This window comes from Poecilia reticulata, linkage group LG1, assembly GCF_000633615.1.
Source record: "Poecilia reticulata strain Guanapo linkage group LG1, Guppy_female_1.0+MT, whole genome shotgun sequence".
NCBI classification, from domain to species: domain Eukaryota; kingdom Metazoa; phylum Chordata; class Actinopteri; order Cyprinodontiformes; family Poeciliidae; genus Poecilia; species Poecilia reticulata.
The window spans coordinates 16,973,571-16,992,965 of NC_024331.1; the positions used below are offsets into that span (position 1 = coordinate 16,973,571).

Here is a 19,395-nt window from a genome sequence, read left to right on the forward strand (position 1 = left end):
ACTGCATTTCCCTAGCACTCACAACCTGAATGTGGAAGCCGTAATTATGTCTGACTTGTCAACCTCAATTTTACTAGTATTTTGTTGTTTTTTTGTCAAGGTGTGACAGTTTTGTGCAGCTGGCCTGTGTGGGTGCGAGTCAGAGGTGGCAGTGTGGTTTCACCGCGTTTGTTTTTCTTGTCAGATCCTCTGTCAATGAGTCCACAGAAAGCCCTGGAGACCATTGGGGCAAACTTGCAGAAGCAGTACGAAAACTGGCAGCCCAGGGTGAGTGGAGAAAGCCTCCTTATTATACTGCCCCATACACTAATGGATTCTGTTGTTCGCCATCCATATCAACCTGGATGGAACCATGTTTCATTGATGGTGAAATGAAGCACAGTGACTATCAGATGCATTTTTTGTCTCATATCATCTACATTTCTCCACTACTTTCGCCTGAGTTGTTTTTTTCTTGATGAATTGCTCATCCCTTGGAGGTTTAATTCTGTCCGCCATCTTTTAGAAATGTGAACCCGATTTATACGTTTTATTTAGTTTTGAGATCATCGGCAGGCAATTATTTTTTTTTTTATTTCAGTCAAAGAACATTTCTCTTATCTTTTAAGCTTCCCTTACGTGTTTTTCCAACAAAACAACACAGAAATGTGTTTACGTATTTAAGTTGATGCCAGGTGATATTTTTTTGTTTCCCCTATTCAATTATTCATTTTCCAATTATTTCACTTTTTGGAATTCAATTTATAAATTACGGCTTTACTGCTATGTTTCGGCGGTGGTTCTAAGGATACTTTATAAAATTGTGCTTTATGTGGTTCACAACACAGCATTACGGTGCATCTAATTCAATAAAAAGTCAAATATTTTAGAAATCCCTTAAAGTGTTAGTCATACTACTTGGGTATTATGTCTAAAAGTGCCAACTTTTAATGCTTCCTGCTATATTTCCCAATCCAGCTTTCTTGATAAACACCATGCAGTTGTTGTGATTGTGGCTTACTGCTTAATACTTACAAAATACAAAGTATTATGGACCTAATGTATTGAATATTGTGTTGCATTATGTAGGATGAAAATACATTGTCTTACTAATATTTTTTCCACTAATAATACTGCCTTGGAATCTGTCGTTAGTTCAATTTGACAAGGCTTGATTTGATTTGATTCATAAAGCTTCAGTATCAAAACACACATCGTCTTGTTGGGTGTGTTGCTGCAAAGCTGTGGAGCTGCTAGAAATAGAACACGTGGCTGTTTGGTGTGATGGCTTAGAAGAAAATGCATAAGGTAAGAGGAGGTGGAGGAAGAACGACTCCAGAGATGGAGCCGCTAAAGAAATGTGAGCTCGGGTTTGGTTGATCCCAGAGGTCAGCAGCAAATGGTGGTAGGAGCCCAGGAGGAGGAGGAGTGGGAGGGTGAGAAAGCTGTTCCTGTTTCCAACCCGAGGATTCAGAGCTCTGCAGCATCACGACAAAGAGCCGATTTCGCCAACACACCTTACATAAAGTGTTGACAAAGCAATCAATTACGCTGCGGTTATTACCTACTTGTCACAGTGGGGGGAAAAACATTTTTGTTGTAAGTAATAGTACATGAGTTGAGTTGGTAAATATTATACCTGAGAGCAAATTAGCATCCATTATTTGTGCACATTTCTGTGTACTGCCCATGGCGGTTATTGGTAGCAGTGTTGTTTGCAGCAGCTAAACCGTTCAGAGTTTAGTTTTGCCAGCTCTGCTGTCACGAATCTTATGTCTATGTTTGCTGCAGGGCTCGTACATTAACCCTTATGGCCAGAAAACAGAAAGAAAAGCAATCTCCATCCCAGCTGCCCACTCACTTTTTCCACCAACACTTCCTCCCGCTCTTTCGTCCCTCTTTGTTGTTCGCTGACCTCTGTTTATCATCGTTTTTCCTCTACAACATAAAAATATTTTATTTTCAATGAAGGCTCTCTCATGTCCACAACAACAAATATTTTTGTTTTTCTACCTTCCATACCTATGAATTGTTTTATTCTGTGTTTATTTATTTTTGCTGTTGTTGCAATTCTTGATTTCACAAGAGATAATTAAATGAAAATACTTAAAGGACATCTGCGTCTCTCAAAAGATAATGAAGATGTGTAGGAGTAGTATGATTTCAAGAAAGACATTTTCTTAAAAAAAAAAGGCAGATTGAACATAATTTGTGCTCTTCTCAGTAACTGTGAGAGGAGAAAAAAACATTATTGGCATCGCAGGACTTTCCATCTCTAACCTCAACAGCCGTGTTAGTGAACAGTTAGCCAGGTAATAAAACGCCAGCAGAGCTGAATGGCGCCACATGTGCCAAGATTGTGATTGGTCTGTCACTGACAGATGTGGTGGTGCTGGAGCTTTCACAACTGGTCGCAGTAGAGAACCCTTTCCATATGGAGATTCCTCACTGCGTTTTCAGATTGCTGGGGTTACCCTGGTAACCAAATATTCAGCTTGTTGCTTTGGATGTATTGTTTAGTTTTAGGCAGATTTAATATGGATGGTATCGGTCCATCTGTCTCTTCATTCGGTCCAGGAATACAGACACACAACTCTGCATTCACTCTGTGGGATCCCAGGTGATCCCAGGCCAAGGGACGGGATTTACAGCCCTTCTAGCAAGTTGTGGATCTGCCCAGAATGTTGTCCCAGTGGGGTGTTTCCAGAAAACCTTCAAATACGTACTGATCAAGACATTTCAAGGGGCAGAGGGTTGGGTCGGCTCAGAGCTCCCACTGGAGAATAGAGTTGCAGTGTCATCAGTGTGAGACCGACTGATCCCACGGAGGGAGATTACTTCAGCTTGTTTACGGGATCTTGATCTTTTGGTTTTGATCCATATCTCAGGACAAACCGGTAAATCAAGAGCTTTGCTTCTTATCTCAGCCCTTTCTTTATCACAACAGACTTGAATTGAGCCTGTGTCATTGCAGATGTGGCCCCTGTCCGTCTGTCCATCTCTTGCTCTGTCCTTCCATCGTTTGTGATGAGACATGAAGACACTCCAATATCTTGGATCAGACCCAGAACTAATTTACTATTCATATGTTGTTCAAACTGATTCACATCTGCATCTGAGCTTCATTTATTCTTCCTTTCTATTTTTCTTTTATTACTTTTGTCTTTTATTTTGCTTTATTAAAATAAAGACGGTGCTGTCCAGACAGCCTTTGCAACATTTTAGCTTTCATTTTATTGTTGTGCATTCTACGTCAACCTGCCTCAGCTGCTTTCTCATTCTCTTTTAAACCTTACTTGTTCACTTTCATATTATCTGTGCCTGTCACCCTTTTCGTCTCCTTCTCAGGCGTCTGTTATTTGTTTGGGAATCCTTTTTCAAACTCTTTCCTCCACAATTGTTGGTTGTTATCGCTTAAGATAAAAAGCGACACGCTTGTCAGATCGCCTTTTCAAAGCCAAGCAGTGTGCACAAATTGCTGAACATATTGCAGCTGCCAAACAGGTTTAATCGAAGTGTTGTTTTTTTTTGTTTTGTTTCTGTATTTGTGTGGTGGCTGTATTCAGCTCTCCTGCCTGGCTGCAGCCTGCAAACCCCTGCTGTCCTCTCAGCTAACGGCCTCTGCATTATGCATCGTCGGGCTGGGCTTCAAAGGCTTGGCCTCCCCCGACTTCTGAGCTTTTTCCATCACGAAAGAAAACCCAAATTGAGATCTGGTGTAAAATTTCACTGTGGTTTAAGATGATGCAATGATGACAATACATCTTAAGGGGCTTTACCGCCCATTTTCAGTTTAGAAAGTGAATATCGATTTATTTATTTTTTCTCTCTTCAGCATGGCATCAGTTGTGCACTGCATGGAACCCTTTAATTGATTAATCTTTATTTATGTTTGCATCCGATTGTTTATGGTAGAGGTACAGCTTACTGTGGAAATATGAAAATATTAATCTTTTTAGTTGTTTTACTTTACTTCTTAGAGCTTTTTCAATAAAACCCCAGCATTGAGCTGTCTTTTTAGGATCTGGCAGATTACTGTTTAAGAGTATCAAATGCAAGAAACCCAACAGAAAAAGAGATATTAAAACTGCTTTGTTGCACAGCATCTAACAGCATTATTGTATTTTCCAAATGCAGCTTTACTCAACCCATCAGTTTTCTGTTAGAGGTTTATAGTTGAAACTGAAATCTATACATAATAATCTGCATCTGAACAGATGGATGCTGATCTGAATGTTGTAAATAGGAAAAACTGTGTTGTTTTCAAGTGTAGTAATCCTAAAATAAATGTTGATTATGTAACTCGGTCAGTACAGGGGAACTTTCAGAAGGCTGGATGACTTCCAGATCCAACATTGTAGGACATTTGTTCACTTCCAGATTTCACTGTCCGTGTGGCCTTACTACCAGACATTTATAGAGCTTGTCAAATGTAGTTAACCCTAATGCAGGATTTTGTTGTTTACAATCTTCGTTTATAATCTAATAGATGCAATTAGATTATTGTAATATGCTGTTTTAAGAACAATGTTCGGAATTTCTTGTCATGCAAAACAATTGACACTGCGTTGTTTCCCCTCCATCACATGGTTGTGAACCAAGTGTCTCTAAAGTCTTCCTTGTAATCTTTTGCTTGCTGTACTCTGAAAACAGTATTGGGTGTGTCAAGACTATTTTTACATCCCAACTCTGCATTTGGTTTCATACGTACGCATTCAGATTGGCTTGAAGCTGCTGGAAAGGATGCAGAGCAGGAGGGTACAACACAGGAGGCCAGGATGTGACTCAGTGAATGAACAGAGACTTTATATATACAACACCCACCATTCATTAGGCTACTTCTTTATTCTGTTGAGGAGGATAAAATATCGTTGTTCTCACCGAATTGTCAGTCCAACAGTAAGGACAGAGTGTGGGCACTGGTGTTTTTAAGGATGATGGGGCAAATTGGAGGCGGGTGCCATCAGCAGCAGACTCTTAGAGGATTTCAGATACGGCTTAAACACTCGTCCCTGAAGGCATTTCTGTGTCCGTGGAAGTCATCTGAGTCACTTTGCTGCCTGTCACCAGGCCTTTTCTTCTCTGCTCTGATGATTCATGTCACGTTTTCTTTTTTTTTTTGTTCTTCATAATTGAGAGCCTTCCTCCCAACCCAGCCATAACAGAAATAAATTTAAAGTTTTGCTGTTTTTCTTTTTTCTAAAAGTTTCAGTATTACACAACTTTCATGAATACAGGAAGATCTGTTCACATCAAACGAAAGATGTCTGGTGGAGAAGGAGGGGCATTTCAGGATCTCTTATCAAATAAAAGAAGGAACTTCCCTTTTTTGGTACTTTTAAATAAATCATTCAGTTTGGTCTCTGGGGTAAGCTGCAGTAGTTGATCTAATGTTTCCTTGCACGCATTAAAGTTTTGACTTACGTTTGCTTATTGGGCACTCATTGGTACATGAGACAGCATTGACCAGACTTTACAACTTTATAGAGCTATCTTACAATTCTGGTTGGAATAAAACTAAACTTGTTACATAAATAGCACATTTTGGAGATGTTTCCAGTGCTAGATGCATGGTTTCTGTAGTTGGGGAGATACAAACATCATTTGTAAAGCAGCGATCTTCAGGCTGGCTAATTTTCGAGCTTAAATGAGCTCAGTATACTTGAGTTACTCTATAAAGAGCAGAACAACAAAAAGGTTTAATTTACTACATCAGCATGTTTAGTCATGCTGATGTGTTTTTAGCTTTTAATTTGATACTCTGGTCTTGCTAAAATATTTCTAGCCATAACTTGTATATTTATCTTAAACTATACAAAATTAAATAAAAAGCCAATGAAACAAGAACATGACATGCCATTATTTTTAGACAGACTCAGCAAAAAAAAGAAAAATGCAAATATTTAATTTGGTTAACATGAAATCATCTCAGGAACCTTGATTTGATTTGAATATCTTGACCCAAAATAGGTCCCTGACTCTTTCACTTTGGGAGCCACTGAGTTGTGTGACGTGAGGTGGGCGGTAGGAAAGTTCTGATTAACGTCTGCTCAGATTACAGCATCGATTTTGACAGATCTTGTACAGTAAGTGGCCCTGTTATCACCTGATTTGTTAATCTTCCTGTTTCTCATTAGAATCCGTGCAAGAACCGAGAAGTACCTTCAGCCCTGAGCAGCATTACTAATTCATTTTGCGTAATGAGCTGTTTGTCATGAAGCCTGACATAGATGCAGTGGGTTTATCAGGGTGCAACAAATTTGCTGTCAATACACCAAAAGTGCTGAGGGCCTCTTGTTCTTTTAATTGCAAGTAAAACCATCAGTTTAAGCTTTTTTGCTCTAAAGCGACTTGGGTAAGTGATTAAGTTCTTCAGATGTATTTTTTCTTCAGCCTTTTAATTTCTTTTTTTCCTATTAGTGCTGAATGATAAGACAATGCTTGGACAGATTAATTGGATAATTACATCTACTTTTTCTCTTTGACTTCGTTCTTTTTGTTAGTAAGTGATTGCTTCAGAGTAGTGTGACCTGCACCTCTCCTTCCTCTTATATTTAGTATTTATATAAATATTCGGTACCTTTTTTTTTTATCCCCGTTTCCTTTTTCTGGATTTCTAGCCATTTCAATGATGAGAGTAGCAGCAATTCTATTAACAGTCTTACCCGCAGTGGCCTTCTAATTGGCTAATTTTTATGTTTTGTTTGCCTTATTGTATTTTGTTTTTTACTTATACCCAATAAACAAAGATAAAAAAGACAGCTTATTTAAAAAGAAAAAAAAAGAGTTGAGGATGAATCTCTAAACAAACTCGTATTATATGCTCATCTGAGAAGTTTATTGCATATTCTTGTATAAAAATGATACCAACTCAAAAAGAGTTTTGTAATTTCCCATTTCCTGAGCATCACATTGAAAGAAAGGAGGTGTTTTTTGTTGTTGTTTTTTTTCAATTTCCTGTGCCGAATGTAAATTTATCTTAGTTTCTCCTCATCTGTAAACTCTGAGGACAAACGTATTGAATATTTCAAGTAAAATGGTTCGAGTCAAATACTTCAGGTCATAGATCATCTGTCTTCTGTCTACAAAACGTGCTTCAGAGAAATAGATTTTCTTTTTTATTTTAACGTCTTATGTGGACTCTTAAAAGTTTGCTGATTGAACAGATAGACTCAAACTCTCAGGAGCTTGTTGTTTATAGATGTCGTATATATTATCGGGGGAAAAATCTGAAATGAACTTTAAAGTCATGTTGTGCAACTAATTAAATTTTTTAATTTTAGCTCCTTCTAATTAACTCTCTGATTGCAAGACAACCACTCTACCATGTGAATAGTCACATGCAGTTACAGCAACAATATTGCATTAAGATGATAGCTGGAAAAAACAGACATGTCAACCACAAACAAAATCCTTTCAAAACATTGTGTGGTACAACATATTTAAGTTCTAATTAATAGAATAAATGCTTTACTGGATAACTTCTTCAGAAGGAAATCTGATTGTCCAAGTGTTGCTTGGATGTTCCTTTTATTTCCAAATTGAAAACATCAAAAGCTTTGCAAGCTGCACGTGTTTGTCGAAAGACAATATTTTATTGAGAATATCACTTATAATTGGTTGTCACCACCAACTAAAAATATGTCTGATAAAACACAACCCAGTGAGCCACATGAAAGAAAAAACTACATCACACCCGGAGATGAGAACTAAAATTATTCAGATTTTCCATCTTTGTCTCCACTTCATCTTCAAAGCCTACTGGCTTTTAATGCAATTACTAAGCAGAAAGTGAAATCTTATTTGATTGCTTTTTACAGTTTGAACAAATTCTCATTACTTATTTTTGATCACTTGACTTCTGAAAGAAATTCTTTTATAATCAGCTAGTAGTGCTGCTGCTTCTTTAATTGTACATTTAAACAATCCAACTCTTTATTCTTGACTCTTTTTTTGCAATGTTTAAAGCTAAAATTTGCCACATTAAATGGACAGAACTTGAATTACTTTTTTTCCCCCAGTAACAACGGCTTTTGCTCTAAGAGTAACACATTGTCTGACACATTCAGTCAGGCACTGGTGTACAGATTGGTAGGCAACTTTGGGTTAAAGTCATGTAGTGGGAGGAATCTGGAATAACAGGAAGTTGTGATTTCTTCTCACATTTTACTTCAGTTTACTGATTACAAGGGTAAAGAAACCTGAAGAGTTAAGAGTTGAGTGGCTTAAGTTGTATTATTGCTTTTTCTGACTAAATCTGGTCAAATAACTCTGTCGACTCTGCAGGATGTCTTTATTCCTCCTTGTCCCCAGGCTTCATTAACATTAAGGCAGTCCTTTCACGATAAGAAGGGTCATTGCAGCTTTCCTCAGAGAGGGTAAAAATGATCATGTCATATTGATCTCCTCTTTTTGACGCCGCCATCCCCCCATATAGCTTCTTTACAAGCTCCATAAATGCTAAAACTTGAAAAACAATACTGTTTGCTTAGCAGCTTTCAGTTTCAGTTTGCCAAGTAGTGTGATACCATTGTCAGCACAGGTAAAGATAAAAAACTAAAATGTAGAGAAAGGAAGATCTGCATCTTGGTTTTAGACCTTCGCTGATGTTAACTTCATCCCCAGACTTTTTTTTTTCACAAGATTTAGATAATCTTGGTACAAATTCATTTCAGCTGAAAGCCAAAATGAATTTGTACTAAAAAATTCATTTCTTGGTACAAAGAAATTGATTTCAGCTGAAAGCAGATCTGAAGTGTGGAGATGTATTGCATGATTCACAATATATACACACAAAATGAAACAACACAAACAAGATACTATATATTATCTTGCTTGTGTTGTTTCATTTTGTGTAAATGGCAGATTTATAAAAAATGTTAATCTACATTCTAGCTGTAGAAGATCCGTCTTCTACAGCTAGAAGACGGATCGTTCTTCTAGCTGTGTGTATATATATATAAATATATATATAAATATATATATATAGTATCTTGCTTGTGTTGTTTCATTTTGTGTAAATGGCAGATTTACACAAAATATCTCGTAAACATTTTAAATTCTTCCATCTGTGCTGTTGAATAAACATTTTAAAAATGGCAGCAAAACAAAAAAGGTTTAAGTAAGCCTTAATGTTTGGTTTATTGAGTTGTTTATTAGTAATATACCCAGAAAATAACCTTGAAGAAAGAACATTCAGCAGCAAACTATTGCCTTGTAAGTGGTCTTGCCTGCTGTAGCTGTATTCTCTGCTTTGTAGGTGTCAAAGTCTGTAGTACACACAGGAAATTGCTCGGATGAAAAAAATAGTAAAAGGAAAATTTAGCTTTTGAACTGTAATGGTCGAAAAGTATAAAAATGACCCTACAAGCATTTTTTTTAAACTTATTTTTGTAAAAGAAGGATTTAACCACAGATCTGGTCAGGCTGAATTAATCCACACCAAATATAAAAGAGTTGTCACAATTTCACAGGAAGGTGTGAAGTTAATTAAAAGAAAAGAGCAGAATACATGGGGGGGGGAGAAGAGAGAGAAAAGGAGCAGAGAAATAGCCATTCATTACTGCCACTTCACGAGTTCTGGCGGTTTAATGAAGAAGGATCGTTCTTCTAGCTGTCAACACTGGAGGCTTATCTCTATATTAAGCAGTCCCACCATTAGGAACCTGCTCTCCATGTTAGGATTGATCTGGAGCATTTACTGACTTGGTCAACTCCTTAATTAGGCTGAAGTTTGACACCAGGTCTTGTTTTTTCCCTCTTCTCCTGCAGCGGTGAGCCTGACCTTGTCGTTTCAGAAAGGGCAGGAGAAAACTTTCCTTATTTTCCGCAGAAAACTCAGGTTTCTTGGAAGCTTCAAATACCCCTCTCGATTTCTCAATAAAACGGGAAAAAAGTTACAGGATTAAATGATTAGATCCAGAGACCCCTTGCTTTTATCTAAAAGTTAGATAAGCATAAAAATATTATCTGAAGGGAAGTTCTCTGTGTCGTCTGACATTATGTTGGATCATACATCACCAGATTGTGTCAGGGGTCAGATCAACCTTTGTTAAAGTGAATCAGAGGTAAAGGTCGGGTCTCGGGAGATGACAGGAGCTGCTGGAGAGACATCAAATGTCTCCTCCTGGTCATGACCTGGCCATGGAGGAAATTTTACCAGGAAAAAGATTGCTCTGTCATTTTGGGTAAAGACAGTAGTCATCATATTTATTCAGGTAAAGGCATCCATTTTGTCTTGAATTCAGTTTGTTTACTACATTTCCACTTTCAAAATGTGAGAAACGGAGAAAGTGAAACAGCAGAGGCTGTCATATTTGGAAAATATTTGTCAAAAATCTAGATATATATTTTTAACAGAAGACTACCAATCACAATTTATCACAATTTCTGCTCTTAATCTGCAGAAATTAAGAGCTGTGGGATCGTAAGTTGAATATTACTATTCAACTTATCATCTACAACGAAAGTCAAAAACTGCAATTTTATTTAAAAAGCTGTCAATACTCTGGTAAAGCCCACTGTTGCTATATTAAATCTAGCTGGATAATAACATTGATTCATCTCCACACATTCAGAGAAAAACAACAGAGTGTATATGACAGAGTTTCTGTTTTTCATATTGTCAGTAGGTTATAATCCTTTATTATCTCAAACCATCTTGTCAGCCAACAACTAGCTGGAATTAATTGATCTGTAATTTATAAAAATGTAAAAAGGCATTCCAGTTCACTGTATTGCCTGTATCTCATTGGAATCATGTTGTTAGTGCAGAAATACTGGTTTAGTTCAGCATTGCCAGATATTGGATCAACCGACAATGTAACAAACAAAACGTGAGCACTCCAGCCAATCATTACAGGATTCAGTTATTAAACCATGTGCAAACACAGTCTTCACAATCTTCCATTGTCCTCATGATGAGAATTGACCCTTAATTCCTCTTTTGTTGAGTAGACCTTGCGTGTATCTGGACACCATTGTTGCCTCAAAACCACATAAAGTTTTAATGACGTAGTCTTAACAAATTGTAAAACAGTTGGTCCAGATTTGTTGCTTCTTCTTCCATGACATCCCAGTTTGCTCTATTTGAGTAAGATGTGATGGCTGTGGAGGCTGTTGGAATAGAGAACTCATCATATCCAAGAAACCAGTTTGGTGTGGTTAGTCTTGTGAATGGAGCATTATCCTGCTGAATGTAGCCATCAGATGTACATGGTGGTGACAAAGAAAGGCAACAACACTCATGGAGTGTTTTTTTTTTTTTTAATGATGTAAAGTCCACCCGTAGAGGCGCGGGTACTGTCCCCCACTCGTAGAAAACGTGGGTTAGAGTCCCAGTTAAACAACGTTTAACTGAAAATTCTGGAGGTTGAGTCCTTGTCAAATGGCGTTTTGACTAAAAATCTGGAGGTTTACGTTTAACTGAAGTCCTAAAAGGGGTGTGGGTTTTAATGTTTTTATCTTTTTTAATCTTTTTTATTTTTATTTTTATGTAAAGCACTTTGAAATGCCTTGCTGCTGAAATGTGCTATACAAATAAAATGTGATTGATTGATTGATTGATTGATTGATGGAGGCTTTATTGTTTAAAGCAATGATCACTTAGAGCCACCAAAGGACCCTGAAGTACTCCATGTTTTTATGTTGTGTACTCCAAATTCTGACCCCGACACCTGAATGACATGATTGAAATTGACTCATCGGAACAGGCAATGTTTTACTTTTTCTTTCTCTGTTAATGTCCAACTTCTGGTTTGTCACTGAAATGAGAGGCACTCAATTAGTCTGAATCAGATGATCTGTTGCCACAACCTATCTGATTTAAGGGCTCACTTGTTTTGCATTTGGAGATTGTATTCTGCATCCTGGTTGTAATGAGTGATTATTTGAGGTACGGTTCCCTTCCTATCATATCACATAAGTCTGGCAATCAGTGGATATCATTCTCTATAAACTTGAGAGATGGGTTTTCTGTGAACCCAGTAGATCAGCTGTTTCTGAGATACTCAGGCTAGCCTGTCTGCCAGAAATGTCTGTGCTGTGGTGAAAGTGTCTTTAGTCTGTCTGATACTCGGTTCGAACTTCAGAAAGTTATCTTCACCATGTCTAGACCTCTAAGTGAATTGGGTTGCTGCAATGTGACTTGAATTTGCCATTTCAATTTCAAGCTCAGTCGTGCCTAATAAATTTACCCAATGTTTATTTTGCAGGTACTCGGCTGCTTAGGAGAAAAAAATCTGACATATTTTAAATGTTTTCTTTTGAGGGATTATGTTAAAGTCTGGATCTGATGATGTTTTTTTTTTTTTTTTTTTTTTTTTTTGATGCACACAAACTATTGTATTTAAAAGGTTGCATCTGAGGAAAGAGAACTGGCTTTGGAAATGCCTGTAGTTGTAATTAAATAACGGGACATTTCCATCGTCTGAGCTTTTATCTAATACAGTCTTGCCTCTCCCTCTACTTTAATCCTCCCGATAAATGCATAACCTCATCCTACCAGACGATCAGCTTTCTCTTTCAGGATGTTGGAGGCAGAAGATGATTCTTTTTCCTACATTCCCATCCTCCACCCTTTCATTTTCCTTTTAGTTTGCTGTTACACCTCTCAGCTTTCTTGTTCTTCCTGTCCAGTCTATTTTTTGTCCTTTTATTCGCGGCTGCCTCCCAAATGTTTGCACTCTTTCCACTTCTTGAAAATATACAGAACATAAACGAATCTGTGCCGTTTGATCCCTGCAACAACTCCTGGCAAATGTACCATTGAAGATCAGACAGTCTTGCATAGCACATTTTAATATTTTATTATCTGACAAGGTTATCTGGAAGCCATCTTATTAGAATTATGTGTTTATTTTGCATGTGTCTGCTTTTCTTTGAATTCAGCACTACATTTTGGCTTTTAGGACTTTATTAATCAAATCTTTTGTGAAGACAGCTGGTCAGCAAACACTGTAAGATTTAATTAATTTGAATTTAAGTTATGCTTCATCTAAAGTTTAAGAAATTTGAGTATGCTTTTTCTTCATAAAAATAATACAGATATTTTATTAAGCTGATTCCTTTTTGATTGTATCAAATTTTCATCCAGGAGAAAATTAAGACCAGCAGAATCATTCTCCTGAATGCTCTTAGGTTACTTCATCCTCGCAGTTTTCCTGATAAAGCATCCCATTAGTCCAGCAAAGTGTCACAGATCTTTTTGCTCATTGTTGTTACTTTACATGCAATATCTTTAGAGGGTCTTTCTTGTGCAACCCTAAATCCTTTCAATGGAAATTGAGAATAATATTTTGTATGGGCTTATCCCATAATACCCCCCAAAAAAAAATACATTGAAGTTTAAAGTTTGCAGTGAGACAAAATGTGAAAAAGTTCAGGGATATAAATACTTGTGCCAGGCACTACATGCTGAATTAATTTTGATGTCCATTGAAGTGTAACTCTGGCAACACAAATCCCTTCAGTGGGTTACCGGAGGTCTGTGTGACCTCTGAACAGCAGGGTCTCGCCTGACACCCACCACCTTTGCTCTCTGTTTATACCTGGACATGTAGTCTTATAGTTTTAGAGCTATGACTTATTGTTTCTCCTTTATATGAAGTTTTGCTCCAGTCTGTCAGAGGGGTCGCACTTCCTTTACGTCTCATTAGATGTCTTCATTGTCCCTGTGGTTTCACAGTCTGTACAGTTAAACAAAGAAATATACCGCACGCACGCACGCACACACACACAATCATTGTTTATTTATGTGATTATACAAATCGCTGTAAAACTCACACTAAATAGAAATCTTCATCAGACTAAATCTGATGAGCAGTTAAATAATTAGATATCCAGTTTATGATGAAAGTGTAGAAAAAAAGGCTTTTTTTTTTTTTACCAAGCTAATAACTTTATTACTTTTTTTTTTTTAAGTTTCCCATCTCCTTTTACTTAGAATTCAATCCTGTTGTTTTTATGTCAGTGAAAAAAGGACAAATCAAAACTTTACCTATAGTCTGTTTGGGAACAAGGTACCATTAATTTTCTCGTAATTAGATGTTTATTTTAAAAATTGACTGCTGCTTAGATAATAGTTTTACTTTGCTAAAGAGAACATATTCTTAATACACCACAGCACAAATAGCCATAATATGTCTTTGGGTTGTTTGATCAATACCAATAACTCTTGTCTCTATATGCTGTTGCTGTGGGGAAAGATCTTGTAGCAAGACTAATGATTTCTCGGCAACACAAATTACTAACATTTATATTTGCGGCAGTTTGCAGACCTTTGCTTTATCTAATTAAGATTTCTAATAACTTCTTTAGTTTCTCACCTTTTTGTGTGCTTTGCGATGCAAATCTGATACAAACTTCTGCTGAATATTTCAGTAAATTTAAAATTTGAGCCTCAGTAGAGGCGCACTTTGTTCTGACATCATACAGAGTTAAAATCAGCACCGTTCCCTAAGCTCTGTCTCTAGGCTAATGGTTTGTGGCACTCTTGCCCGCTTTGGTCCCTCCTCAATCACCAACCGGTGCAAGTGGCCCTGCAGGTGGCTGGAAATGAGGGCAGCAGTTGATTAGACCAGAGGATAGCGATATAATAGGCAGCTGGCAGCTTGGGATAAGAATAACTGCTAAAATACATCTGCAGAAGCACAGGTTCGTTTGACTGCTGCTCAAATGTTATGCCAGTGCTTTAATTCAGCCTTTTATTGAAATGTTGAAGTATTTTATTAATAATTTTCATCAATATTAAAATAATATATTGAATCCAAACTATATTTTGTCTGTCCAGATGAGTGCAGTTGTATAATTTGTGGGTAACTGAAGTGAAACATAGAGGAAACAATTACTCAAGTTCTTTTTATTATGATACTTAAAAAGAGCAAGGTAATTGGAAGAGTAAAAGCAGAAGGCCTATAATGTGTGGTCTGTTTTGCAGCTTTGCTAAAAAGTATGTGACATAAAAAGAAAGATGCCAAAAGCAAAAATTTAAGGAGGCGAAGGCGTTAAATCAGCAAACTGTAGGGCAAACATCTGCAGAGTTAAATATCAAAGTGCCTTTTAAAGACATTTTATCATGTTGCTACTAGACACATGGATGATTGTAACTGAGATCTTAACCTTGGCTTGTTGTTGGAAGGTGAATCTTCCCACTCAAGTCTTTTACAGCCTCTCGAGGAAAGCGACATTCCTCTTTTCATCAACTCGCTGAAAAAAGGCATTCTCACAGCATGATGCTGCCACCACTATGTTTCATAGTAGATATGATCTGTTCCAGTGATAGTTTTAGGCCTTTTTTAAAATTATTTTTCATCCAGGAGTTCAATTTTGGTCTAATTAGACCAGCTTCTTGCACATGTTGTCTCCTCAACATGGCTTCTGCCAAACTACAAATCAAATTTCTCAAGGCTTTCTTCTTGCCACGAGAGCGGTGGATCTCTGCTGCTCCTCTGATTAATGCTTACCCTCTCCTTACCTCTTCTCGGAAAATTTGCAGTTGCGTGTATATACGTGTAAATGTACCGTTGCTAGACACTGGATTGACAGAAAATGCCTGCCATGTGTAGTTTTTCTTCTTTAAGAATTGCTTCCAGTTTCTTGCATTTCTTTCTCGATCAACTTTATGTCGCCCAAGTCGGTAATGAGGCGCAACATCTGACAGTTTGCTTATTTTTAGCTTCTCCTAATCCTGACATAAACCTGGTCTGAGTATAGTAATCCTCATCCTATCTAAAAATTGAGTTGTAATGTGCCATGAACTCAGCTAGATTTCAGTTTTATTTGTTTTTACAACTTCTATGAAAACTATCAATTAAAGGAGAAATGGTGTAAAGAACACAAGTTTCACCTATTTTAGACCCCTTTAGGTGAAGGATTTTAATTAAAAATGTCTGAAAATTAGTTTCAAGTGCTACTCAGGTCTTTGATTTTAATTGGACTGGTGCTTGAGAGGTCTCTCTCTCCCTTTGCTATCACAAATTTACAGCACCATCACTAGATTCGCAGAGATTTGAAATTAATGCAGCTTAATAACACCTTCTTTAATTGGTTCCTAAACCACCCATGTATATTGTGTGCCAATTAATGTGACTATCCTAAAATGTTTTATTATCTACAATATGATTAGATCACCTCGGTTGTGGTTTCCACCTTTGGAGCAAATAAACAGATGGAAAAAGGAACAATGAACGATTCCAAAGCGTCATTTAAATACAAATACTTGCTATGACTAGCATACAGAAATAGGAGGTGAATGTCTGAATGGATGTTTTGTTGGGCTATCTCTGGAAGAATGGGAAGTGGTTGAAACTTGATAAGTGATACAATTTTTCCGGTGGAAGACAGAAAGCCAAATTGATTTCTCAGCTCCGATTTCATTTAGAGAAGAAGTTAGATGAGGGATTGTGAGGGCTTTTAAATCAATATCGGAATCAGTTTGTCCATGCGCGCTTGAAGCCCCGCTTATTGGAAATAGTCAGACCCTCGTAAGCGTACAGCGCAGCAGTGTTTAGTGGATTTGGACCTTCTGCCGGTTGCGTAACTCATACCACTTAGTCAGAAGCAGCAGCAGCAGTACTGTTCTGACTCAGATTGCTCTCTTCCAGCATCCTGCTTGTTTGAGGAGAATTTGATGTTGGATCTCAAATGGCTGTGTTTATGTCTGTCTGGTACTTGCCAGGCAGAATGTGTAAAAACATAAGTGATAACGTGCAGGTTTTTAACATCTTGGATGAACTCTTCAAAACTTTGAAAGAAGAAGTTATTTTAGATTAACTAAGCCGTCTTCTATAACTAGACATAAATTGATTTGCTCTAGAGGAGGAAGGATTGTGCGGGGCCTGTCGTGTTGACAGGAGGTGAGTTTTGGCGCGATTGGATGGTGACGTGTCATCTCACCCTCTCCTCCAAAATACCTGCTGTGAACTGAGTCAGCCTGGACACACTGGCCTCAGCAGGACTGCTGTCACCAGGGAAATGACCATCAACTCTGTTTGTCTAACTTGACCGTTCTTTCTCACCGGAATTTAAATAAGTGCCCTTCGTTTATTTTTGTTCAAACCTCTTCCCGGTCAGGTCTCGTAGGTGCTTGAAGGTCGGTTTTCATCAGCAATGTTAATTTGCTGTTTTCACATTTTACTGTGAGCTCACAGGGGCTCTTAAGAAAAAATATGATTTAGTTAAATTTGGGGAGGAAAAAACATTTGCAACCAGATAATAACATGCTCTGTAGTAAACATGACATTCAGTCGGATTGAACTTTTACTGCTTCAGGTCAGTTAGCATTACCAATTATTTCTGCTCTTCAAAAGCTAGAGCTTTCATACATTTCCTTAGTTTTGGATTCAGTTACATTTAAACTGTATGACATGGATCAAATGCTTCAGGGATTATTCAATAAGATTATCACAATAGTTGTCTGGAATTTTGGTTATTTTTATAGGGTGCCTTGCTCACACACTCACTTTCAACTCTGTCCACAAAATTTGACCACAAGGGGTGAAAGTGAACTATGAGCGATGCAGATCTTCGGTGTGAGCTTCTGCCTCTAAAGTGTTTTATGTTGGGCTACTGTAAAACAACATCATTACATAACATAACATCACACAGGAAACACGCTCGTTTTAAAGGTGTGCCCTGTATCATCTCAGGTGCCATTCATCATCATGTCACTAGCTGAGAACAGGTGACCTTTACAAAGCACTACAAGCATTCACGATGCAATTAAATCCAGACTGTTATGCTGAAGGATGCAAGGTGAGCTTTTCTGGTTGTCACAGATACAATGATTATATATATAAAAAACGTGATAAGCTTGATTATTTAATTATTCATGCAGAGAAACCATGTACATCTAAAAAAATGACGAGCACTTTGGATGATAAAGTATGAAACGGAAATTGCGTACTTTAAAATGCAATTATCTACTGTCAAATATAGAGTTTAGTTTGATGTTACCTTTATTTAAATGATCACACTCTCATGTATTCCAGCTAAATAAATTGGGGGAACTATTGCACAGGTTACCCTTAATGACAGTGAAAAGTGAATGTGTCAGAGAGAGGAAATGAGCAAAGTCAACCTCTGTCCCCTCAATCACCACCCAACATCTTCTGGGAACAAACAGCAAGTCTGAAAATAAAAGCACCGCAGAGAAACAGACAAATAAATCAAATGGCTGATTCCTGGAAACATGTAAAGTCTCCTCTATTTATTACAAACTACTACCAGATACACTAGCGGTTCTCAACGTGGGCGGTACCGCCCCCCAGGGGGCGTTCAGAGGACGGCAGGGGGCGCTGGCGGACATTTTTACAAAAGGGGGGGGCACTGGGAGTCCTTTGGGAGGCGTTTGGTCGAAGGTAAACTTTACACCTTAAATGCACAACAATGCCAGTTTAGACTTTGAGCAACTTGCTAAAACTGTATTGTGTAACATTAAACCATGCTTGGCTGCAACTGTATCGATGGCAGCTCTTCTTCTATTCAGTGTTTGTTAGCTTCTGTTAGCTTTTGGCGCAGCTCCGTTGGTAGCTTCACCGCATCAGTTCCAGAAGTGATGTTGCTGTGATTCACTTTGTCTGGTATTTTTGAACATATGCTTTGGCAGTTCTGTGATCATGTTAAGCAGCAACTTATATTAAAAAGTGTTTTATTTTCATTTGAAAGCTGCCCGCCTCCATGGAAGGACAACAGAAAATCGCTTTTATAAACATGTAATTAAAATCACGATCCCCTCACTGTGTATCCCTCTGAAAAATGAACCCATTTAAATAAAAAAATCCCTCCATGGGTGATACCACGATAGAGAGCGTTCATTTTATAGCGTTAACACCGGTGCTGTAAGTGGTCCGGTATGAAACGGGGGTGATAGAACAACACAGCACTTTTAAATTTCAATAATCAGAATGCAGAAATTGTTTCCGTTGTTTTAAAAGGTTTATGTCAGTCTGCCTTTTCCCCATTGATACGCTTCCCGACCGCCCTGCACCTTAGGGGGCTAAAAAAACAAAAACAAAAACGACGCGCACATTGCGCAAAACTGAAACAGGAGAAGCGGGACATAAAACGGAGTGAAAACCGAGAATCAACAGTGAAAAATCAACACATGATGTGAAACACATGACCATTAGGCGGCGCAGCAGCTGATGAGATTACTGGTGGTCAATAAACGATAAAATAAATGTAGCAACAGGAAAGAAACTAAAGCGGACATAGCAATAAACCAAAAGAGGATAATACTAATAAAAAAAAAAAACTAAATGGAAATGAATGAAGAACAAAATGCAAGAATAAACTAAGAACCTAAAGTAAATACAGAGGAATAAACTGGTGTGGCAAGACCTTTCAAGCAATAATTAATACAGAGGACTGTATGACAAGAATAAACCAGATAAAAGGTAAAATAATATTGTTGAAATG

At 37.6% G+C, this 19,395-nt stretch overlaps 1 protein-coding gene across 8 annotated transcripts in view; it reads left to right on the forward strand.

Annotated features, from left to right (window-relative positions):
* Positions 1-19,395, forward strand: part of rptor (regulatory associated protein of MTOR, complex 1) — a 158,796-nt gene that overhangs the window by 19,685 nt on the left and 119,716 nt on the right. For all 8 annotated transcript variants that reach the window (XR_533531.2, XR_533530.2, XM_008406982.2 and 5 more), the window contains exon 4: positions 185-267. Coding sequence is in view for 6 of the 8 variants with exons in the window: in XM_008406982.2 (XP_008405204.1) it covers positions 185-267 (83 nt within the window). In the remaining 2 variants the exon portion in view is untranslated. The remainder of the gene's footprint in view (positions 1-184; positions 268-19,395) is intronic.